This window comes from Petaurus breviceps, unplaced genomic scaffold (genome assembly GCF_028583685.1).
Source record: "Petaurus breviceps papuanus isolate PSGF00001 unplaced genomic scaffold, PetGlider_PUasm1.0 90925, whole genome shotgun sequence".
Lineage (NCBI taxonomy): Eukaryota > Metazoa > Chordata > Mammalia > Diprotodontia > Petauridae > Petaurus > Petaurus breviceps.
Genome location: NW_027187380.1, coordinates 33,874,478 through 33,900,289, shown reverse-complemented (window position 1 = coordinate 33,900,289; position 25,812 = coordinate 33,874,478). Strand labels below are relative to the sequence as shown.

Genomic DNA, 25,812 nt, shown 5'->3' with positions numbered 1-25,812 from the left:
TTTGTCCTTCTTTCTCTTCTCACAAATCTTACCTTGTCCATCTCTATGCAGATGGCTGCCTTCTGCCTGAGTTCCTCTCTCAGAGTTCCAATCCTGCCACCTCCAATGACAATTACTGACTGCTTATACACTTGTCTACTCAAGTTCACTGTATTTAACCAAAACAATATTATTCCCTTGCCAGACTTCTCATTTTTGGTTAGTAGTAGTGACCCAGTAGTGACCCAGTCAACCGTAAAGACTGGAAACCTTGTAGGGTTGTTTTTTTTTTACTTCATTCATTCACATTATTCTTCTCTTCCATTCAATATCTTCCTTTCCCTTCCAATTGCCACCACACCAGTTGAGGACTTTGTAACATTCTTCCTAGACCAGTGTCTACCAGAAACTCTCCAGTTTCTTCTCCAAATCATTTTCCACGGGCTCCCCGAGGTTGAGCTTAGTCTGGTGTGCAAGGTCCTTTAGGGTCTAGTTTGAACCCCCTTTTCTAGGATATCTCTCATTACTCTACTAATTAATGAACATACTTGGTGCTTATGTACAATGTCCCTCTCCCCCTACTCCCCATTTCATTTCCACGGTCTTTAAAAATAAATTTACTTATTTATTTTAGTTTTCAACATTTACTTTCTAAAGATTTTGAGTTCCAAATTTATTTATTTTAGTTTTCGGCATTCACCTTTTTTTTTTGGAGGGCAATTGGGGTTAAATGACTTGCCCAAAGTCACATGGCTAGTAAGTGTGTCAAGTGTCTGAGGCCAGATTTGAACTCAGGTCCTCCTGACTCCAGGGCTAGTGCTCTATTCACTGTGACACCTAGCCACCCCCAGCATTCACTTTTTAAAGATTTATCTCCCTCTCTCCTTTTCTCCCTGTTCCCAAGATGGCAAGCAATTGGTATAGGCTATACATGTACAGTCATATTAAACATAACTCCACATTGGTCATGTTGTGAAAGAAGAATCAGAACAAAAGGGAGAAATCACAATACAAGTTATTCCCCAATTGATAAATGTCCAAAGGATATGAACAGGCAGTTTTCAGATGAAGAAATTAAAGTTGTCTATAGTCAGTCATATAAAAATACTCTAAATCACTATTGATTAGAGAAATGCAAATTAAAACAACTCTGAGGTACCACATCACACCTATCAGATTGACTAATATGACAAAAAAGGAAACTGATAAATGTTGGAGAAGACGTGGGAAAATTAGAATACTAATGCATTGTTGATGGAGTTGTGAACTGATCCAACCATTTTGGAAAGCAATTTGGAACTATGCAGCAATACCACTACTAGGTCTTTGTCCCAAAAAGATCATACAAAATTGAAAAGAACCCACATGTACAAAAATATTTACAGCAGTTCTTTTTTGTGGTTGCAAAGAAGTGGAAATTGAGGGGATGCCCATCAATTGGGTAATGGCTGAACAAATTGTGGTATATGAATGTAATGGAATACTGTTGTGCTATAAGAAATGAAGAGCAGGTGAATTTCAGGAAAACCTGTAAAGACTTACATGAACTGATGCTGAGTGAAGTGAGCAGAACCAGGAGAACATTGTATGTAGTAATAACATGGTATGATGATCAACTTTGATAGACTTAGCTTTTCTCAGTAACACAGTGATCTAAGACAATTCCAAAAGACTCATAATGGAAAATACTATTACTATCCAGAGAAAGAACTATGGAATCTGAATGCAAATTAAAGCATACTATATTCACGTTTTTGTTTTTTCTTTTTTCCCCCACTTCATTTCCTTCTTATTTCCATCTGTGGAAATTCCTCTTGTTTTTACAATTATCTTAATCCTGCCTTCTCCAAGAATGTTCTGATACCACCCTTACCCAAGAATCTTTTCCTTCTCTGAATTCTGGAAATTACTATTATTGGCATTGGTTATTTGGTTTTCATTGTTGGTACAGTGAACTCCCAATGAAGATACTCTCTCTCTAACAGTAGCTAGGTAGATGGTGGATCTAGGTTTAGTTGTCTCTAACTAGGTGATGCTGTGAGTAGAATGCTGAGCTTCTAGTCAGGAAGATCTAAGTTCAAATCCTGACTCAGATATTTACCAGGTGTGTGGCCCTGGGCAAGTCACTTCATTTCTGTCTGCATTAGTTTCCTCAACTGTAAAATGGGGAAAATAGGAAAAAAAACCTATCTCCTTCAGTTGTTCAGCATAAAGTAAGGTAATTAATATTTGTTATGTGCATAACAGTGTGTGCCTAGCAAATAGTAAATGCTTAATAAAGTCTTCCTTCCTTCTTTTCCTTTTTTCATATGGTATTATTCCCTGCTCCAAGTCAAGACTCGTGGTTTCACTAGTATTGGACCCTCTTTGGTGAAGTCTTCATATACCCACATAGATCTGTAATTGCTCTGATATTTATAGTCTTTAAAGAGTGCCTGAGACATTGAGAGATTACATGACTTATCGATGGTTACATAACCAGTACAAGCATGTAAGGGTTTCTGACTTCAATGCCATTTCTCTTTCCACTGTGCCACTACTTCTTAGCTCATGGCTCATCGTGTTTTTGTTCTCTTCTCTCTTCAGGTTTTTTCTAAACTTCTCTAGGATAAAGAGTATGAATTACACTTTAGTCTATCCCTTACAGGACCTAATGTAGGGTCCTGTATAAAAAAATGCTTTGTAAACTTTTAGGTGCTATATGAATGTGATTGAGGAGGGGGTAGTGGTCAGTATTAATTAAACTGACCCATGGACCACATAATTAGACCACTCAAGGAGATAATACTCTCAGACCACACACTTAGGCAATAATGTTCACTTAGGTACTAAAACCCAGGAGATTCTCCAGTGGAATAAACTGGTAAGTTTATGATTGGGAAACATTTTGAAAAAAGTGAGGAATTACTATATAGTGATGCTTTTCTTTCCCTTTTATTACTGATGCAATTTGGGCATATTAGTCACTTTTTGGCATACACACCCCTCCAACAAACACCTTGACCTCCCCCCCATCAAAAAAACCTCCAACAACCACAACCAATAATAGTAATTAAACAAAACTACCTTATGTAAAGTTTTCCTTACCAATAATAATTGCAAGACATATGTAATCAATCTATAGAGAACAATAGATAATTCAGAATGAAACTTCTTTGGGTGCCAACTATATACATTTCAATGGATCTGAATTGAGAAATAGTAGCTAAAGTTGGTGATGTAGTTCTTGTTTTTCAGATTTAACTTCATAAAACTGGAAAATTCAGGCTGGTAGAATTTTATGTTGATCTAATGGATGTTGATTACAGGTTTGCTGTTGTATTCTACATATAAATTCAGATCCATATTGAATTTTGCCTATTTGTAGATAAATAAGCAGGGTCGAAACCCATCTAGTGTCCATTGTAATCAATGATAACATTAAATCTTTTGAAAGTGATAGATCAGTAAAGCAAATATCAAGAGAACAAAGAAGTGAACCTATTAGAATGCTTTGTGACAATTAAGAATTAGACATTAGATAACTTCAAAGAAAGAAAATATTAGCAAAAACAGATTTCCCAGGATAAAGAAGTATGAATTTTATTTCACTCAAGTTATAACATTTCTCTTAAAGATTCTGAAAGACCGATTTCTGCCTTTTGATTTGAGAAGACAGAAGACTCTGGCAATTTAACTTTATCTGTTCCCTGTATAACCGAGAGTAATAATGATGATAATTATGATGGGTAGCATTTACATTGAGCTTACTATGTGCCACGAACTATGCTAACCACTTTGCAAATATCACATTTGATTTTCACAACAATCCTGGGAGGCAGATAGGTGCTCTTATTGTCCCTATTTAACAGAGAAGGAAAATGAAGACAGAGGTTAAGTAACTTTCTCAAGGTCACACAGCTAGTTAGTGTCTGAAGTAAAATGTGAACTCAGGTCTTCCAACTCCAGACCCAACATTCTATCCACTCTACCACCTAGCTTCCTCTACCTGATATATTTTTTTTTTTGGAAGGGGGAAGCCAAGAAGATTGAGGATAAGTGACTTGTCCAAGGTCACACAGCTAGTAAGTGTCAAGTGTCTGAGGTCAGATTTGAACTCAGGTCCCCCTGACTCCAGAGTTGGTGCTCTATTCACTGTGCCAACTAGCTGCCCCAAACCCTGACAGATTTTGCTTTTTTTTTTTAATGACAATTTGAGAACAATGTGATGAAGTATACAGAGAGCAGGCCTCTGAGTTAGGAAGACCAGATTTTTAGTTTTAGTCCTGAATCTCACTGACTAACTGGATTTGTCTCCTCTTTTCTTTCGGGGGAATATGAAACAAGATGGGAGGAATATACCTCTGATTTTATTGGTATAGAGGACTCCCAGTGAGGAAACTCCCTACCAGCAATAAGATAAAATAGTGGATATGATAATTAATAAGACCTGAGTTCAAATCTAGCCTCAGATACTTCCCAGCTGTGTGATCCTGGGGAAGCCAGCTCTCTCTGCCTCACTTTCCCCATCTGTAAAATAGCACTTATTTCCCAGGGTTGTTATAAAGCTAAAATGAGATAATATGTTCAATGTTATCATAAATTTTATTATAGTTATTATTATTACCTCCAATGAAGATTTGTAGCATATAGTTTTAGAGAATTGCCTGGGGCTCCAAGAAAAAAGTGGCTTGTTTTAGGTGGCAACCAGTGTGTGTCAGAAGCAGGATTTGAATCCAGGTCTTCCTAACTCAGAGGCCTGCTCTCTGTCTACTTCATCACAATGTTATTAAAAAAAAAAAAAGATAATCCCTTTAAGATGTTCCCCTGGGTTTTACATGATTGCACATGTATAACCTATATCAGATTGCCTGCTATCTTGGGGAGGAGAGGCGAGAGGGATGGAAAGATTACAAAAAATGCATATTGAAAATTGTCTTTAATGTAATTTGAAAAAATAAAATACTCTTTACAAAAAAGAAGTCCCCTGGATAGTTTAACTCCACTAAGCTTTGACATTAAAGATTGAATGTTCAAGTTCTGATGGTTTAGATATGAAATTTTACTTTTAATGGGGTTAGAGGGGTTAAAGACAGACAGACAGAAAGGCAGAGAGAGGTTAGTAGGGTCTAGGACCTTGGTGAGGTCATTTCCAATCTTTCAGGATCAAGAACTCATTTAGGTGGTCATTAGGTTCTGAGGGACTAACTCAACCTAACCAAATGTACAAAAGACTGATAAAGCTCAATTCCTATTCATTTTTGCTGAGGAATATAACTTCTAAACAGATTATCTTGTCAACATATTGTCTTCCCAGTTGAAATATTTACTTGGACAAACAAATTAAGATCAAAAGCATTGTTGAATAATAGTATAGAAGGCATACACACAAAATCAGTGATCACCTAGCAAGATTGAAGTCACACAATAGAGCCATCGAGCTTTAGGAGGTAGCTGTATATGAGATAGGAGATTGTGTTGGCTGCTCTTTAGGCCCTTTAGTGCTGAATTCTGGTGGTTCAGGAACATGAAGTGTGTGTGTGTGTGTGTGTGTGTGTGTGTGTGTGTGTGTTTCCAAGGGTGTGCTGGTAAATGTTCTATAACCAGTTCTCTGGGGGAGGCTGGTTGAGGAAGAGTGGGGAGAACTTCATACATAACTTTCAATTTAAATTGCACGAACATTTTCTCTGTCCCTTCTTAAGTCTAGTCAATCAGCCAACATTAACTTAAGCCTTGATTTGTAATGCTTGCTGATTCCCAAGGTGTGAATGTCACTGAAAATGTCACTAAAAACTTCTGGAGCTGACTCCAGCACACCCATGTATTTATCCACAGATTACTTGTGTGAACTAGTCAAGATCCTTCAAATGAACAGTGCTAGAGAAACACTGAAATCTGATTTTTAAAAACTTCATGAATCCTGCCTCCCCCTCCCCCCCCACGTGTTTCATGCCTTTGCTCAGAGATACTAAATTCATTAGATCAAGGTAGAATAATACATCTGTCCTGGACCTGGAATCAGTAAGACTTGAGTTCAAATTGGGCTTCAGACACTTACTACCTGTGTGAACATGGGCACATTTAACTTCCATCTGCCTCAGTTTCCCCATCTGTAAAATGGGAATAAAAATATCAAATAAGATGATACTATGTATGTAAACCTTAAAGAGCTATGTAAATGTTATCCTTATTTGCCTTATTCTGTATAAGGTGATTTCAGGTTTTATGTAAAACTTTGCATCTCAAAAGGACCTTAGGGATCTAGTCCAATACCCTCATTTTAGAGACAAGGAAAATGAAGAGGTGGCAACAATGGCAATACTGTCATCTCCAAATTTGTTTTTAAAGCTCTTTAATCCAGTGACACCAGTTGATTTGGAGTAGGTTCCATAAAAAAGCTCTTGACCTGCTTAGTTACTGGTTGGCTGTGGTGCCTGAAATTTCTACTGTCATCCCTTTAGCACTGCATCTTCAGAGAACTCAGGTAAAAAATACCCCTTTTATCTAAGATGGTGTCACATTGTCACCAATCAGCTTATTGGATTAACTGTCAATTTAAAAGAGATTTTGTATCCTGGGAAGAAGGAGAATTTTGTGATGGGCAGAATAAAAGGTTGCTAAGTCTCTGGGAGGGGTCAGAATATGCAGTACTGCTTAAGGCAAGGCCTACATGAGGAATGTATTTCCTCCCGAGCCACTGGGATTCATCATGACAGTGTCTAGAGGTGAGGAACCATGACTATTTCAAAATAGTGCCAAGGCCAATCCTCAGTGGAAGCCTAGGAAATAGCAGTGGATATAACAGTCAGTTAAAGGGTTGAAGGAGAAAGATTCTCCATGGGTCATAGGAGCATAAATTTAATTATTAAGTAAATGAACATTTTTCAAGAGACTCCTATATGTTAGGTACTATGCTAATGTGGGATACACTGGGCATTGTGGTATACAAAGAAGACAGTTTCTGCTCCTGAGAAACTTACAATCTAACAAGGAAGACAACATATTTAAAAAAAATAAAAAGCTGAATGCTGGGGGCATGATGAAGTCCTGTAGCAGGATGGGAAATGAGGTGTGAGTTTAAGAGTTGATTTCACCTTGCAAAATGGTGAATTTCTATAGATCATGAAATGAAATTTCTGTAGATCATGATCTATAGGTCAGCAGGGTGGGAGATGATGGGGTGAATTTCAAGTGTCTTCTTTAAATGGTGGAAGATTAGGGAAGAGCTCTCCAATGTTCAACCTCCACCCTTTCCAGTCAGAGGGTGTGTTTTAGAGTTGAACATGTATTAACAAGCTATATACAGGAGAAATAGGAAATAATTAAGAGAGGGGAGGCACTAGAATAAAGAGAGGTTGGGAAAGGTTTCCTGTGGAAGATGGGATTTTGGTTGGGACTTAAAGAACGCCAGGAAAGCCAGGAGGCAAATAGGAGTAGAGAGCATTCCAGGCATGAAGAATGGCCAGAGAAAATACCGGGAGCTGAATAATGGAGGGTCTTGTTCACAAAATAGTAAAGAGGCCAGTGAGACAGTGACATGCACAGGGTCATGCAGCAAGTGAGGATTTGAGGTTTGAATTTGAAACCTGAGCTAAAGGCCTCAACCTTAGACCCACAGATTGGTAGTTGAGTGTGATCTTTTACTAAGATGTAGCTTGTATGTTTTAGAAAAGATTGCAGGTACAAGGCACAAGGCATACTGAGTCATTTAAGATTTGCCTGTTGCACCCTCTGTGCCCACTGGCATTCTCCCTCACAAGAAATGATTTGGTTATATTGGGGAGAGAGTAAGGGCAGGTGACCTTGGTGTTCAGTCCAGGCAACACCTGTTTTCCAGCCAGTTCCAAGCTGACCCAAGATAGTAATTATCCTGGAAACATATCATGCTTTGCTCTTTCTGGCTTGCAGTTTTGGCTGCTGAGGCTGACAAAGGGCTGATTAGAAATTAAAAGCAAGCATTCCACTTTAGGACAGACAGGGTTGGGGAAGGGCCAAGGATTCTCTTCCCAAAGCACAGTGGACAAAGCAGCCTTTGTCCCAGGGCCTGGGGGTGGGAGGCCCAAGTGGTCAGTGGCACAGGCCTGATCATTGTGTTCGGTGACCTAACCCAACTTTTTAAGCTGAGCAAAGGGGAAAAAAATATGCCTCCAGAAGCTTCACATCTGGAAAGTCCAGAATGAGTCGTTTGATTTCCTAACAAGAGTTGGAATAGATTTTGAAGGAACTGTGCAATGCATTTAATTCTCTGTGAAAGAGACACGGTTAGAAAAGCCACAGAGACATACTCTGTGGTTCACAGAGCCCTGACCCTGAGGAAGCCTCTTGCTTCATTTCCTTCAAATTGTGCTGTGGGGAAGGAAGCAAGTGGCCTGAGTAGTCAGTCTCTGCATGGGCTGAAGTCAAATGCCTGGAGACTCCAAACAAAACCAAGGTGCTTCTTTTCTCTGGGTCAGCAGTCACCTTTCACTGTCCTCTTATGGTAAGAAAGAGTTTGCTTTACCAAAATTATGTTGTTGTTTTTTCTTTATTGTTAATGTTGCCAAAAGTACATGAATAATGGAAGGAGACTATTTAAAGGAGGAAAAAACAAACAAGCTCAATTCTTTCAAACCAGGGCTGTTGTAGTTGAATGCTTAAGTTTGAGAATTAAGCCTCTTCTAGCTAATAGGGCCATTGGTGGAGTTAAGCAGTGATACTGAAAGTAGAGAAGGGGAAAAGGGTGTAAGAAAAAGATGGAAGAGGGAGAAGGAGTTAAAAAGGAAGTGTGTAATTTGAGAAGTGGAGAAACAAAGATTTTGTCTGGTGCAACTCAATGATTTAATAGCATGTGTTCCAACTTTACAGATGGGGAAATCTCAAGCATTTGCAGAAACTAGAAAAAGTCTAACAGGCTGTTTAGGATGCCCAGTGCAGTAGCATGTACAGGAAAATGCTTCATTCAGAGTTTTTGGTGGTAATAGAGATGATGGTAATGATAATGATGATTGCTGCCTGTAGGTAGGAGAGAGTCTCTAATAGTATGACAGAAGCTCTAAGGTTGTTGCTTTACAGTTTGTGTTTCTAGGACAAAGTGCTTTCTCCTGCTTCAGAAAGAGGGCCCCCTTTAATCCCAGTGCCTTCCCAGCATCACTGAAGTAGATATTTTCTGTGGCCAAGAGAGTTCTCAGTTTTAGCTATAGTCTTCACATGAGATGCTTCTCTGGAGGCAGAATTGGTTAGTATTTAGAGAGTTATAACAGTTAGTCAATAAGTAACACAGGTATTATGTACCAGCCATTGTGCTGAACTCTGAGAATATGAATAAAGAGAAAAAAAAACCTTGTCCTCAAGGTGTTCACATACTAATTGGAGAGATACATGTAAATAATCAGGTACATACATATAAAATACGTAAAGTAGGGAGGCCAGGTGGCTCAGCGAGTAAGAGCACCGGCTCCAGTGTCGGGATGACCTGGGGATCGAATCCAGGCTTGGATACTTGGCACCACACCCAGAAATAACTGGCCATGTAACCTTGAGCAAGTTACTAACCCCGATTGCTTAAAAAAAAAAAAAAAGAAAAAGTAATAAAATACATAAAGCAGAGTAGATGGAAGGTCACCTGAGAGGGGAAAGTGATGGCAGGAACAAGAACCACTTTCTCCATTCCTCTGAAAGGTTTGATGCTGAGTCTTGAAGGAAGACAGGGAAAGAAGTAGAGGTGAGGGAGAATAGTATTCATGACATAGGGGACAATCCATCCAAAACCTGGCAATGGGGATGGGAAATGGGAGATGGAGTATCCTATTCAAGGAGCAGAAAGCACCACAGATTAAGTGCCCATTATCTGCTAAGGTGTGTAAGTACAGGAAATACAAGCTCCACAAGTTTATAGAGCACACACCCTAAAAATATAAAAAACTCCAAACAACTCATTACAGCTGTGCAATGCTTTTTGCATTCTATCCTGAAGAGGGCTAGAGTGTTTGGACCTGAATATGGTAATTCAAACAAACCTCAGGGAGGAGGAGAGTTTGAGTAGGAGGGATTAGCAGAGAGAGTAAGAGGGGTGCATTCCAGATTTGGGAAATGTCTAGTGTGAAGACTACAGAGGTTAGTCTCTTGCATTGGGACTAATCAGAAGAAAGTCAGATGCTGGGGAACGTGACTGAGTTTGCACACCTGGAATGGAGAATTCACGATGATGAGAGTGCTAGGATAGTAGTGCAAACTGGTTAAAGTGCTTGTGAAGAAACTGTCATTCGTTTGACTTTAACCTGAGATGTGAATGGAAGCCACTGGAGCTTCATGAATGGTAAGCTGAATCATCCAATCCTCTGTAAATGTTGTTGGATTAGAAAAGGAAGATTGAAGGCAGGAAACCTGTTTCATTTATTTTTAATTGCAATAGAGAGTGTGGATATAGTGGATAGAACACTGGATTTTGAGTAGGAACATTTGGGTTTCTGTCTTGCCTAATAGCTGTGAGACCATAGGCATAACTTAATCCCTCTTAACTTCAGTTTCTAAATCTGTGAAATGAAGATGATAGCAAAGCTGTGGGGAGCAGAAAGATGAGGAGAGTGTTTTACAAATCTTAAAGTGTTAAGACTAAGAATGTTAGTTCTTCTTATGAGTCCAGGTGCCTAAGAAGCAGCAAGGATTAGTAGGGAAGGAATCAGGAAGAGTGGGGTCCAGATCTCATACTTACTATGTGACTGAACAAGTGACAACCTTCATGTGCCTTAGGAAACAACTTAGAAATTATCTAATTTATTATCTAATAAATCATCTACAGTCGATCTGTATTTGTGGAGGGACTTTTCAAACAGGAGCTTACCACCCTAAAAATATCAGATTTTTGCCATGTTGAGGCAGCAATGGTATAAGTGGATAGAAATTTAGACTTGGCTTTGGCCTCAGGAAGACCTGAGTTTAAATCTTACTGTAAACACTGTACTGGGTGGCAAGTCACTTGACCTCTCACCTTTTTCATTTGTAAAATGGGGATAATAATAGCATTTACCTCACAGGGCAGTTGTGTTGATAAATGAGATGATGTACTCTAAATATTTTCCAAACTTTAAAGTACCATGTGATGTTAGTTTTTATTGTTGTTTTTATTATTTTCACTATATTCACTCATTCAAGTACCAAATGATTGGAACCTGCATGATGATGGTTGTGCTATGGAAATAACTGGGATGTAAAAGATGTCATAGAGAGAATTGGCAGATTGGTGACCCCACCAACTCTGCCATTTGTTAGGGCAGTTGATTGGAGTGGGGAGGGAGCTCCTAAGAGCTCAAGGTCTTAAATCAACAGAAACACATCTTTTGCATTGAATGTGCTTTTCATTCCCCACTAAAAATGTAATTTTATTTAAAAATAAACAAATTATATTGATGAAACATTTACTATCAACACTTACACTGGAACAGCCTTTAAATAGTCATCACACACATTATTGCAAATGATTTTAAGTTTTTTTCTTGTTGAGTAGTTTTTCAGCTGTATCTGACTCTTTGTGACCCCATATGGGGTTTTCTTGGCAAAGGTACTGGAATGGTTTACCATTTCCTTCTCCAGCTCACTTTACACATGAGGAAATTGAGGCAAACAGGATTAAGTGGCTTGCCCAGGGTCACACAGCTAGTAAGTGTCTGAGGTCAGGTTTGAACTCAGGAAGATGAATCTTCCTGACTCTCTAGGCCCAGCTCTATCCACTGTGCCACCTAGCTGCCCAATGTCTAATCAATGAGAAGCAGGTGGTGTGATGGACAGATGCCCTCACTCAAGATCTGGGTTCAGACTTATTACTGTGAGACACTGAACAAATCACTCAACCCCTCAAATGCTGTAGGTCAGAAACTCTAAAAAATGTCAAGTGCATTGGAGTAGGAAGTTCCCATATGGTGAGTTCCCTATGTCAATGAAATCACAAGTCCCATTGCAAAAATCAGTAATACTTATTGAATTTTACTTTTTATTTTTTTAAATTAACTAGAACTCAGGTCAGTAGCCTCTGTTGGCAATCTGGTCTTCAGGGCTTCAGCTGGAAGTTAGGTGGTCTTGGCTTGCTTTGTGTTCCTTCTGCCCTACTCCAGCAAGCTTCTGAATGTTAAATGCCTAGTGGCAGACTTACATCTTCCCAAGGCATCATCTATGCCACCTAATAAGCATAGAAACTTCACTAATGAGCTCCTTCCCTTGGCTTTCTCTTGGGAGAACAACACTGCCTTAGCTTTATTCAACCTGGAAAAGGGAAGGAAGTTATTTTTTCCCTAAGATGATTCTTCTTGACCTAACATCTGTTGCTAGCTTTGTTACCAACATTTGAAGATCCTTGCTTGGGTCAGAATTACTTTTCATTATAATGCTAATGAATCCCTATTAGTGCAGTAGCTTGCAGTTTCACCCCAGCCTCTTTTTTAAGGGTTTTTACACTTAACCTTTTAAAAATCACTTTCACTCTTTTTAACAGAATTTGAAAACAGTTGTAGTGGCTTCTCAATGCAAGTTTTAGGGGTTCTGTCATCCCTTTGTATATCTGTTGCTGCTGCCATGTCTGTAGATATTATTTTTCAAGGTTTGGTATATTTCATTATATGTATTTATACAGATTGAAATGTCTCAAAGTGCCCTTCCTGAGTTTGTGTGTGGGGTGAAGGGGAGGTCTATGACAGAAGAAGGCTTCCCACAGTATATTTAATCTATTTTTTGAAAGTCAAGTTTGCAGAATCCATTGGGAAATCCTAAGTCCTTCAGAGCAAGAGATAAAGTTCTTTGTCTTTTTGACCTTTTTCTTCTATCCTCTCAGGAAGTCACTCATCCAGTTTCAGAATCTTAAAGTTAAAAGGGATCTTAGAGATATTCTGGTCCCATCCAATATTTTAAGAGATGAGGTAGCATTTGCCCAAAGAATGTATGCTTGAAGTCACACAGCTAATTCGTCACAGAAACAGGACTAGAGATCTAGGTACTAGGTCTCCTGACTAGTCTTGCGCTCCATTACAGTATAAAACTATCCCCATTAATTAATTCTCTTCTTAACTAATCCATCAGGAAGATCTGTAGATGACCTGGAGACTCTGTGAGGGAGTGAGAAAATTAATCTGAATTCCAAAAGTCATCTCATTCAAGCCTTGCTCATACAATTTAAAGGGAAAACTAAAGGCTGCATAACTTTTGTCTGCCTTTATTAGGAGTAACATCTAAATCAGCAAAGTGACTGGGGCTGCCTGGTGTTTTCCTTTGGAGCTGAGGCTGAAACTTCCTGTATTTTGGGTTAAGAAGCCCACACAATATAGAATTTATTATTGGGCTAGGAGAAATTATTATTAAATAATCTTACGTCAATATTGGGGAGATCCAGGATTTTTTTTCCCCTTCACTTGGAGTTTAGGTCAAAGCTGCCTTGAAGGATCAGATGGATGATGTTACTCCACCCAACTAGAGAACCCTACAAATGATTTAATCTAAGGTGAATTCCAGGCCATTGTGTTCAACTGACAGGTTTGAATTAGAGGTAGATCTTTTGTCTAGATTGCCAGAGGAGGCTGGAGTTGGTCTAAGACTAATCAAAGTCTTGTCCCCCAGATGTTCATTAGAATGGGTTCATCTGTCATTATGATATTCACTCTTTTCATTAATTATTAACCAATAAGAGTTGATTGCTATCCTCCAGAGCACCCACTCTTCCAAGGGCAAATAAGTGTTGAGTGGGTTCCATAAGGGGTCTTTGGCATTCAAGAGTGCCACTAACCCCTTTTATTAATTTTCTGCTAACATAATTAATAAAATGATGAATTCCCCAGAAACTGGACCTCAAACTTTTTGTACATCACAGGGGAGACTACCTAAGAGTCTCTTCCTTGGGTCAAGGGCAGCACAGATCTAGAGAAGGACCCTTGGAAATGAGCAGAGATTAATGACTTGAGTGGTTTCTGGGAAATCTTGCCTTTCAACTTTGTGGTAAATAAATAGATGAGAAGTCCCTAATATCCTACCCTGCTCCTTATTACTCTTCTCTAACTGCCATTAGAGAAGGAGTCCTAATCCAACAGAAATCCTTAGGAAGCCACTAAAGTCTATTTTTTGGTGCAAATATTTTGTTGTTAGCTGGATCTTAGCCAAGAATACAGAAATGTGCACAGTTCAAAAAGTCTGTCATAGAGCATAGTGCTCCTGGGTGTATATCTAAGAGCAAGTGAACTTAAAGTACTTCTTCCATCTAGGAACTATTAGGGTTTCATATAGACTTTCTTTTTTTGGATTCGACCTGTTGTTTCATTTATGTAGGGAACTTTCAGGTGAGGAAACTTCCTCTACCAATATAGATATGCATCTGTTTCTGGAATTGATAATTAATTTATGAAATTTTGAAATGGGGCAGGCACACACCTGGTTCTTTGAACACGAAAAGATGGCAGAGGGAAGTGAGACTGCAATCACACTTTAATAAGGCATAGAGGGTATAGGGAAAAATTATGAAGATAGCCCTTGTGAGGAAGAGAATGGGGCAGAGGAAAGTCACAGGGAGTAACTCTCCCTGTAACATCCATGTAACCATGGATTCACGTTGGGAGTTTTGCGCAGCATGGACCCAGATGAAGATGAAGGGAGGTGTCTCAAGGGGAAGAGACAGGAGTTTAAGTGCTCATTTTTATTGGGTTTCTATAGGGGACAAATGAATTCTCATTTCTGCCACCATAGGGTTAGTGCATGAACATATTCAAATCATCTCAAAGGACTTGAACCCAGCCCTTACTGACCCTTATGCTAACTCTCCATCTACTACGCAATGTTGTCTCTCATAAAAGAGATGGGGGGGGGGGTTGTAGTAAGTTTTTGCCCTTCTGTATATTTATAGCACAATTACAAATAAATTTCAAAATGTTGACCTTAAGGTATCACAAAATCTTAAATATTAAATAACTCTCAAAGTTTAAATTACTTTCAGAAGAGGTTTTAACCTTATGAGTTTTCTTTTTTTAATCTTATTTTCTTTTTATTCTAAAATTAAACACCAAATAAAATAAGCATTTCCATATACAATGCAGGAAAGAATATTATACATGAAACTACAAATCTCTGTTATGTAGAGCTTACTTATAACTTTCAAAGCTTCCCTACTTATTTGTGATGCCCTCTGGCCTTTTTATCATTTAAAAAAATAATCCTACCCCTAGTTCTCCTCACCTTCTCATCTCCACCCTCACTGAAATGAAACAAAAACAAAACCCTTGTAGCAAATACACATAACCAAGCAAAAGAAATGTCTTCATTGTCCATGTCCAGAGAAATGTGTGGCTTAGACTGCATTTTGAGCTCATCACCTCTCTGTCAAGAGCTGGGCAGCATGCTTTCATCATCAGTCCTCTGAAATTGTGGTTTGTTGTTGCACTGATCAGAATTCTTAAGTCTTTCAAAGTTGTTATATAATGTAATCATATAATTAATTGCCGCATATATTCTGGTTCTTCTCATTTCATTCTGCATCAAATCATACACTTCTTGCCAGGTTTCTGCAAAACTGTTTCTCAAAAAAAAATCATTTCTTATCACAGTATAATCCATCCACCTAATTCACCTTTTATAGAAGAAAGAACTGATACCTGATCTGGAAGGTGGTACCTAAACTGTGCCTTAAAGGAAGCTAGGGATTCCAAGAGGCCAAGAGAACATCTCAGACACTGAGGATAACTTATGTGAAGCCACAGAGATGTGAGATGGAATGTATGTCATGTATGACTAACAACTGGTATAGCTGGAATGTAGAATTTGTGAAGAGGAATAATGTGTTATATAAACCCCAAAAGATAAAGGGGAGCCAAAATGTAAAGGCTTTTCAATGACTAAGAAGGAATTTTTTTATTTATCCCAGAGGCTATAGGGTATGACTGTGTAAAGAGAAAATTGGGTATAAATGTGAAATGTTTTGTGGGTGCTTTACCATGTCAATCAATCAACAAGTCTCTATTAATCAGCCAGTCAATAAACATTAAGTATCCACTATTCTTCAGCACTGTGCTAAGCATTGAGGGTACAAGAAGCAAAAAATAACCATTAAGGAGCTCATATTCTAAGTGGGGGGCAAGAGTGGCAACAATAAGCAAACAAATATGTACAAATGAGCTATGTGTATGACAGATAGGAAATAATTAAAAGAGGAGAAAACACTAAAATTAAGAATTGAAAAAACACTTAACAGGATGGGATTTTACTTGGTACTTGAAGGAAGCCAGGAAAGATGAGGAGAGAGAATATTCCGGGCATGAGGGACTGTCAGAGAAAATGTTGGAATCCAAGAGATGGAATGTCTCATCCATGGAACAGCCAGGAGGCCAGTGTCACTGCATCAGAGTACTTGGCAGGAAATAAAATGTAAGAAGCCTGGAAAGGCAGGAGAGGGATAGGTTATGAAGGACTTTGAACACCAAACAAAGGATTTTGGTTTTGATCCTGGGGGGAGTGGGGAGCCACTGGAGTTTATTGAGGGGGTGACATGGTTGGATCTGCACTTGAGGAAAATCGCTTTCGTTGGTCTGAATGGAGGATGGATTGAAGTGGGGAAAGATTTGAGGCAGGCAAACCCACCAGTAGGCTATTGTAATAGTCCAACTGTGAGGTGATGAGGGCCTGCACCAGAGTAGTAGCAGTATTAGAGAAAGGGATAGGAGTGTATTGGAGAGATATTACAAGGCACAGACTTTGTCAACAAATGGGATATGGAGACTGAGGGATACTGAGGTATCAAAAATGATACCTAAGTTATAAACCTGAGGGACTGGGAGGATGTTATTACCCTTGACAATAATAGGGCAGTTTGAAAGGTGGAGAGAGTTTGATGCTTGGTAAACACTGAGTAAATGTTTGTTGAATCCTAGAATAATCTGGCAGTTAAAAATTACTCCTTTGTCTATCCCAGCTAGAGGCTGGCCCAGGTAATCTTCCCAGCTCTCACTCAAAGGCTCTGGTTAAAGGATTCTCTACCAGCCTTTAGCCTATGGGATCTCACTGTAACCAATGTTCTGAACTGTTTCTCCATCTCTAAAACTTTGACACCTGTCTCTCTCTTGCTCTGTAAGTAACCTGACTTCCAAGAGAAGCTGCTGTTGGGCAGCTCCCGGTGGCATGACCTCCTCAAAGACAATGCTTCCCTCAGGGAAGCATTAAGACATACCCTCCATGATGGGAAGGACATATCTCAGCAGCAGACCTCATTAGGCTGGGTCTCTGGATGCTTCAGGGTCTCATGGAGAGCAATGGAGTTTGGAAATCTTAACAAGTCTCTAATAGGGATGAGAAAGTGAAAATCTGCTAGAGAGCCCTTTTATTCAGAACCTTCAAGCATTGCCAGTCACTGAGCGTGGATCATTAGTAGATGTTGTCATGGCAACGAGCCCACCAGCTACCAGCTCCTTAAGCTGACAACTTCCAGACGTTTTTATATGTGGGGCTGCAGGGTATGTGAGTGGCAGGTATTGTTCCTAGGTTGGGGAGTTTGAAACCCTTAGCCTCACCCAGATAAATTTTCTAAAATGTCTCTATTTCTGTGTCACTGTGTAATGACATTTATATAAAGTGTTGTTGTAAACAATGTACTTTTCTTATAACAAAGCCCTGAAGGAGGATTTAGACCCGCAAAGGATCTTAGAGACTAATAATGCCCTTCCCTTTAACTTACTTAGAAGGAACCAAGTCCGGGAGAAGTTATTTACTTATATCAAATGAAATGCAAACCTTAAAACCCTTCTAAGTTCTGTCTAGCTGTTATCTACCCAAGGTCATACAGGTAAGCTGCAAAGCCAGGATTTGAAACTAGCTCGGCTTCCAAAGCTCTTTTACAATGCAGGTGTTATTATCCTGATAGCAGGTTCAAGCAGGTCTTCGTGAAGGATGTGTTCTCAGACAGGAGCAGGCAGTCTGCCAGATATATTACCAATAGGCAGATTGTAGTGGGAGTAGGGAGCTGGAAGGCAATGGGGCTTCCATTGTGTTCCTTTGCATTCCAATGTATTACTGCCTCTTGGAGGAGGTTTAGGAGATGCTGGGTCTGGGAAGTGATGCACAAAGGCTTAGCAAGGGGAGGTTTTGGCAGGGAGCCAGCTCACAAGAGGTGATTGTTAAATTTTCTGTATGAGCTTGTATGCCTCAGAAATCAACAAATAAATCAGGGCTTGAGTTCCTGTTCTGTTGATTGCCTAGACTTAAGACTGTGATGGAGAAAATGTTAATAATGCAGATTAAACCGAAAAGTGTGACACACATTTTTTTTTCTAGAGAGCCATTGTTAAACTGCCAGAACATCCCTGAAATAGTGGAAGTGGGCTGTTGTTGGGGAAGGGGGAAGGGAAAGGGAGGGTGTTGCAAAGAAGAGCCAGAATTAAAGAGGTATAGGCAAAGAAAATGTAGGCTTCTTCATTTGAAGAAAAACATTAATATTCTACTGCAAAATTTAGGTACAAGTCAGCCAGAAACAATTTCAGTTAATTTTAACATTATGCTAAGTCTTAAGTATCAGGCATCTACGTGGTGAAGTATATAAAGTGCTGGGCCTGGAGTCAGGAATATTCATTTTCCTGAGTTCAAATCTGGCCTCAGACACTTACTAGTTGTGTAACTTCAAACATATCACTTATTTGCCTCAGTTCCCTCATCTGTAAAATGTGCTGGAGAAGGAAATGGCAAACCACTACAGTATCTTTGCCAAGAAAACCCCAAATGGGGTCACAAAGAATGGGGAATGTCTGAAAACAACTGAACAAAAAAGTCAAAGTATCTCTAGCTTAGAGAAATGTCTAAATTGGCAAAGTTTCCCATGTCCTCAGATATCTCTCTAGCCCTAAGAGAATTTAAACTAACTTCTATAGAATCTTGAACTTTTAAAGAATCAGAACACATTGGGGGTGGGGGGTGGGGATTAATGCTCTAGAGTATCAATAATCTTTTGATTTTTAACGATGCAATTAAATTTCAAAAAATATTTATTGTATACTTTTGTTTTCCATTGATGATTTTTTAAATGGGCATTTTTTTTGACTAAAAGTAATGTTTTCTACTTTTCTCTTACACTGTTGGAAACCCCCCCCCCCCCCACATGCCCCCAAATTGTGAGCTATTTCTACTGGAATAAAGCACAAAATGAATGTTTTTCTGTGAGTCTTTGGCCTTTGGTGGGGGAGTGGGGGTAGGGAAAATTATTGGTTTTGTTTTTTTTTTTTTAATTTTTGATGAAGACAAAATCTGAAAAATGAAGGTCAAAGTGTAGTTGGGGAATGTGTCTGTTAGCATGTGTGTGGGTATAATGGTGTGTCTCCAGAAAAGACATGTTATTATCAGAGACTGCCCAGTTCCTCACCCACATACCAGTCCTTAGTCTCATTACTTTGCCAGGTAAATATAGATTTCTTACCCTGATTGCCTGTTCTAATTTTAAACACTTGTTCCAACCCATAGAGTTGGAATCTCCCTTGAAACTTGTGGATTTCTCCTGCTATTCAAATCAAGGAACCCTTTTCACTGAATCCATGACCAATGGTGATACAGCCTCCGATTGAACACCACCAGTGACTGGTACCTCTCTGTTTTTGAGGCCTAGGCATTGTTAGGCAGCTTTAACTATTAGTTAGAATGCTCTTTCTGATTGGGCTGTTATTTGCTCACGATGAATCCCACCTGCTAGTCCTAGTTATTTGTTTAGAAAGAGATTGACTTCAACCTGAGGTAAATGGTTAGTGGTTTCAATGTTGATTGACGATGATCTGTTGAGAACACTGTGGAAGTGTTCAGCCCATTGCTTCAGGATCATGTCCTTATCACTAATCACTGTGGTTCCATTAGCACTGAGCCGTTGAGATGCACCATTGAGCTGACCTCATTATTGTATGCTTGTGAAACCTGGACAGTATATCAGTGTCATGCCAGGAAACTGAATTGTTTCCATTTGAATTGTCTTAGGAAGATTCTGAAGATCCCCTGGCAGAATAAGGTCCTTTTTCTCAACTAGATTGCCAAGCATTCAAACTACTGCAAAAAGCTCATCTCCGATGGGCTGGTCACATTATTCAAATGCAAACCTATGCTCGCTTAAGCTATTTTACAGAGAATTCACACAAGACAAGCACTCACATGGTGCTCCGGAAGAAGGGATTAAAGGACATTCTCAAGGTCTCTCTGAGCAACTTTGAAATTGATTGCATGACAAGGGAGACCACCCAGCATGGTGTGCCCTCATCAGAGAAGATGCTATGCTCTATGAGCAAAGCAGAATTGAAGCAGCTCAAAAGAAACGTAAGATTCACACATTTGAAGAATCCACCCCAAATTTCACACAGACAATTTGTGCCTGACCTGTGGTGGAGCTTCCCAAACCTCTATTGGTCTGATCAGCCACAATTAGACACACTATAACTTGACTTAACATAAGTGATGTCATTTGTCCTTTTTCAGAATGGAGGACAAGCAGCAACCAACTTACTTGTATGAAATGAATAATATTATCTTCATATACAAAGGAAAATTACTGTATTTTGTAGAGGGAGATTAGAAAAAAATAGTTAACAGAATTTAGAGTTAGACTGGATAATTTTAGATTCCTCCAATCTGCAGCACACTGAATAATAAAACCTGACTTAGCTACCTCCATCCTGCTCAAACAGCAACAAGGGACTTTCCAGACCAGTTTTTCAATAGGGACAGACTGTATTCCATTGGTCCATTAAAATGCTGCTGATTGACTGTGTACTTTAAGCAGATCCAAAAAAGCTCTAAAAGCTGAATTGCTACCCTAGAAAAGTTGTCAAATTCAAATAGAAATTAATTCCTAATTAATCCACATACTGACTTACCATATTGTATTTTTTTAAGAGGTAGCTAGGTGGCTCAGTGGATAAGAGTGCTGTACCTAACATCAGGAAGACCTGAGTTCAAATATGACCTTAGACACTAGTTGTATGACCCTGAGCAAGTCACTGAATCTCTGTTTGCCTTAATCCACTGAAGAAGGAAATGGCAAACCACTCCAGTATTTTTGCCAAGAAAACCCCAGGTATAGTATTGGCCTGCTATGGTCCACAGGGTCACAAAGAGTCAGATACAACAGAAAAGCAATTATATCTTTATTTATTTTGTTAAATGCCTCCTATTTCCATTTTAATCTGGTTCAGGGGTATACTCAGAGGTTTTCCTGGTCCTCCCACATGTGACTTATAGACTAGGAGTTTGACACTTCTGTCTTAGCAAGCTGAAGCAGCTACCAGCCAGCAAGCTCCATTATTGGACTAAAATAAGTGTCTTTTCCCTTCAATTTGGCTACTGACTTAATTTAACCCTTGGTCTTACAGACCTGCTGGTGGGTAAAATACTCTTTAGACTTTCAAGGAACACAGATTGAGAAATTCCCCAACAACTGTGTGTGTTTAAATAAAAAAAGAGAGGCTGGCCAGGAAGAAAAATAAGAATGTTGTTCAAAGGGAGGTCATTTCTTTTTCTGAAATTAGTGATTTCTGACCCATGTTAGTTCTGTGATTGCCCATTACTAATTTTTCATATTAAAAGACAGTGAAGAGAAGGTCTTAAGGCCCTCCATAAAGAATGCTAGTAGATAACCCTCTTTCATCCACTGACTTAGTTTTGGAAGATTCAGTCCAATGCTGGTCTTCTCTAGCTTTGAAAAGTACAAATAGAACAGGTTACTTGCTATGGGCAGAAGGAGTAGTTTGTGAGCTCAGGTGTCTAATCTGCTTGATGTTAGACAATCTAAACTCCAATGCTTCGAGAAGTGCCTGTGTTATATAAAGTACATTTATATCATGGTGTTCATAACAACTAAGGTTTCATTTTAGTCAATTAAAGTCTGAAACAAAATCCCAAATCCACTTTAGTGTCACAACTCAATTGGCCCAGTCATAATGCCTTTGTTGTGAGTAATCTACTTGGAAAGACAGACCATGGATAATTGAACCCTAGTGGGAGATTTTAACTGTTCCCTATAATCACTGAAGTGCTTGTTGTCTTCCTGAGAGCCCAAGAGTGCTAGCCAGGACATTTGAGATTTCTCCTGTTCTTATTGGACCAGCCAGTATTCTGCCATCAACCAATCAACACACTCATTTATGCTCCTACTATGTGTCAGCATACAAAAAAGAGGAAAACACTGGAGGTCACATTCTAATGGAGGAGGCAACATATCTAATGTAAATTAAAATAATCATAAACCATAAAAAAGGTAAAATTCTCACAAGCAGTACTGAAACCACCTTTGTTGTCACAGTTTTAATTTTTATTATTTTTTCATCACTTTAATTTCTGAATGGATCATTTTCCCTTCCTACATACTGTTCCAATGGAGGGGAGGAGGAGAGAAAGAGAAAGCTATCTAGGGATAGGGACTTTCAGTGCATAAGAATGAATACAGAAGATGAGAGAGAGGGGCAGGTGAATAGAGCACCGGCCCTGGAGTCAGGAGGACCTGAGTTCAAATCCAGCCTCAGACACTTAACACACACACATACACAAAACTAGCTGTGTGACCTTGGGCAAGTCACTTAACCCCAACTGCCCTCCAAAAAGAAAAAAAGAAGAGAGAGAGAGTGTGTGTGTGTGCACACATGCACAGGTGTACAAGAATAAGTAGGCCAGTATGGCTAGAGTGTAGGTGAGCAATGTGTAAGCAAATTAGAAAAGAAGAAAAGCAGTTCAATACCAGTCAACACACTGACCAAGCCTGAGTCTATATGCAATATTCCATATCCATGATCCTCCACTGCCATTAAAAAGGGGAGAGATAGGTGTTTTCTCCATTGTTGCTTTCACTTGTTTTTATGAAGCTATCATTTCTACTAAGATGAAATTATGTGAAATGTGAAAATGAAGTTATATTTTGCATTAGGGCTAATTTGGTTTCATTGCCAAGTCCTAAGAAGTAGTTTCTAAATCAGTAAGACCATTGTATTTAAAGAAAAACCAAAACTTGTATGAGAAAGAGTATCTGAATTCAGCTTCTTGGCTCCATCTTTTTTATCTATAGAACATTTTTAAAAACTTGGTTTCATTACTTTTTGGATTATGGAAGGAATTTAAGAAGAATCAGGAACAGGTGGACTCAGGGTGTCAACAATTCAAATTCCCAAGTTAGAAATATTGGGGAGCAGGGGGATATCCCTTTAGGACATATTGTATAAATTATCATTAGTTTTCTGACCTTGATGTGAGAACTTATCCTTACTTCATATGCTTGTGAAATGATTGTAAACAGACCCATAAAACAGATTCCAAGTGTGGTGCCCTATCTGCTATCTCCTGTTGATTTTCAAAATAGCATGTGTGACATTTGTCAGTAAGCCTAGTCAATAAGTGTTTATTTAGTGCCTACTATGTTCCAGGCACTGTAATAAGGACTGAAAAATCAAAGGCAGTTCCTGTTTTTAAGAGTTAATAGTCTAATGGGGGAGAAAACATGAAAACAGCCGTGTACTAACAAGATTATACAACATAAATTGGAGATAATCAACAGTGAGACATGGCTAGCATTGTGTTATCAGGAAAAGCTTCTCATGGAAGATGGAATTTTGGCAGGGGAAAGAAGAAACAAAAGAAGGAAGGTTAGTCACTGACAGCTAGGTAGAGGATGACCTGGAGTTGGGAGAGATTTGAGACAGGCAGGTGATAATGAGTAGACCACTGCAGTTGTACAGGTGTGAGGTGATAGAGGGTGGTGGCATCGACAAAGGATAGGACATGGGAAGTGCAGTGGGAGAAGTAAGGATACTTAAGACACCTTGAAGTTTAGGTGACTGGGAAGATGGCGGTACCCTTTGAATGAGGAAACATTGAGGAGGGAGGGAAGAAAGACAATAAATTTCATTTCAGACATGTTAGGTTTAAAATGTCTATAAGGTAGCTAGTTCAGGAAGTTTACTAGGTAGTTGGAGACATGAGTCTGGAGGTCAGGAGATCAGGGCTGTCATCAATAGATCAGAGAGTTATCAACATAGTTGATACCATTGGAGACTATTAGAGCTACTCTCTAAGACTGTTACTTGAAGGACAGTTGCAAACCTTCATTAGCATTGAGGATTTTCTCACAGAAAATTTTCTACAGCAGTGAAAGCAAAGGTTATATGTCAGATATTGTACATGCAAAAGAAGACACAAACACTGTGCCTGTTCTCAAGGAGCTCACTTCATAATGGAGGGGACAATATGTAAATATCTATACATAATTTCAAAGTGATGGCACTGGTATGGGGCAGGTGGGGGGGGAGCAGTTATGGAGTGCCTAGAAAAAGCCTCAAGAAGAAGGTGAGATTTTAGCTTGGTGGTACTTTAAGGGAAGCAAAAAAGTGGAGGTGACACATGTGTGATTGTCCCCCATTGCAATGAAAGCGCATAGAGCCCAGAGATAGGATGTCTTGTGAGAGGAATATCAAGAAGGATAATGTCACTAGATCATAAAGAACAAGGAGGGTAGTAAAGTGTAAGAGGACTGGAAAGGTCAAAGGGGCCAGGGCTTTTAAATGCATAATAGAACATTTTATATTTGATCCTCAAGGTTATAGTAAGTCACTGAAGTTTATCAAGTAGGGAGAGTGACATAATCAGACCAATGCTTTTGGAAAATTACTTTGGCAACTGAATGGAAGACTGATTGAAATAGGAAGAGACTTGAGGTAGAGAGACCAAATAAAAGGCTGTTGTAATAGTTCAGGTGAGAGGTGATGAGGACTTGAAACAAGATGGCAGCCATATGAGTGGAAAGGAAAATATACTAGGGGGAAATATCAAGATTTGGCAACAGTAAGAAATGAGGAGCAGATGGACTTCATAATAACATGGAGAGATTTATATAAACTGATGATGAGTGAGGAGAGCAGAACCAGGAGAACTTTGTATACAATTATAGACATATCATATGTGTGACAACTAACTTTGATAGACTGGGCTGCTCTAAGCAATGCAAGATTATAAGACAATAACAAGGGACTCATGATGGAGAGGGCTGTCCACATCCAGAGAAAGAACTGCAGAGTCTGCTTTTTTTTTTTGAGGGCAATTGGGGTTAAGTGACTTGCCCAAGGCCACATGGCTAGTTTGTGTGTCTGAGGTCGGATCCGAACACAGATCCTCCTGACTCCAGGGCCAGTGCTCTATTCATTGCACCACCTAGCCACCCCAAACTACAGAGTCTGAAGGCAGATTGAAGCAAACTACTTGCTTGCTCATTTTTGTTTTGTTTTGTTCCTTTTTTCTTGTTCACTCCATTGGTTATAATTCTTTTCTACAACTTGACTAATGTTTAGTGTGAAGGTATTTGTAGAACCTATATTGGATTGCATGCCGCCATGGTGGGGGAGGGAAGGGAGAATAGGAAGGGAGAGAAAATTTGGAACTCAAGGGATTGTGGAACTCAATGTTGTTAACTAAAAGTAAATAAATAAATTTAAAAAAAAGAATTGGCAACAGATTTTATAGGTGAAGTGAGTATGAGAGGAGAATCAAGAACTGATTCTCTGAGAGGACTAGAGCCTGGGTGGTAATGCCTTTGACAATAATAAGGAAGTTTGGAAGAAAGGTTTGGGAACAAAGATTATGGTTTGAATATACTGAGTTTTAATGATTACAGGACTAGATATCCAAGAAACAGTTGGTGATTAACTTTTATTAGGATCTTATTATCATTCTGTGCCAATAGGAACTATACAAGTGCTGGCAATATGAAGAAAAAGCAGAAACAGGGGCGTCTAGGTGGCTCAGTGAGTAAAGCACCGGCCCAGAGTCAGGAGGACCCGAGTTTGGTTCCAGCCTCAGGCACTTAACACCCACACACAAAAAACAACTAGCTGTGTAATGTTAGGCGAGTTACTTAACCCC

At 39.2% G+C, this 25,812-nt stretch overlaps 1 protein-coding gene across 12 annotated transcripts in view; it reads left to right on the top strand.

The window, feature by feature from the left end:
* Nucleotides 1–25,812, top strand: part of GAS7 (growth arrest specific 7) — a 325,321-nt gene that overhangs the window by 141,863 nt on the left and 157,646 nt on the right. Inside the window, exon 1 of one of the 12 annotated variants that reach the window (XM_069076781.1) lies at nt 8,219–8,437. The exons of 7 other annotated variants lie outside the window; for them this stretch is intronic. Coding sequence is in view for 3 of the 5 variants with exons in the window: in XM_069076775.1 (XP_068932876.1) it covers nt 8,435–8,437 (3 nt within the window). In the remaining 2 variants the exon portion in view is untranslated. Of the gene's footprint in view, nt 1–8,218; nt 8,438–9,877; nt 10,253–25,812 lie in introns of those variants that run through there. 4 more of the 12 variants (XM_069076775.1, XM_069076778.1, XM_069076776.1 and 1 more) reach the window with 4 other exon arrangements.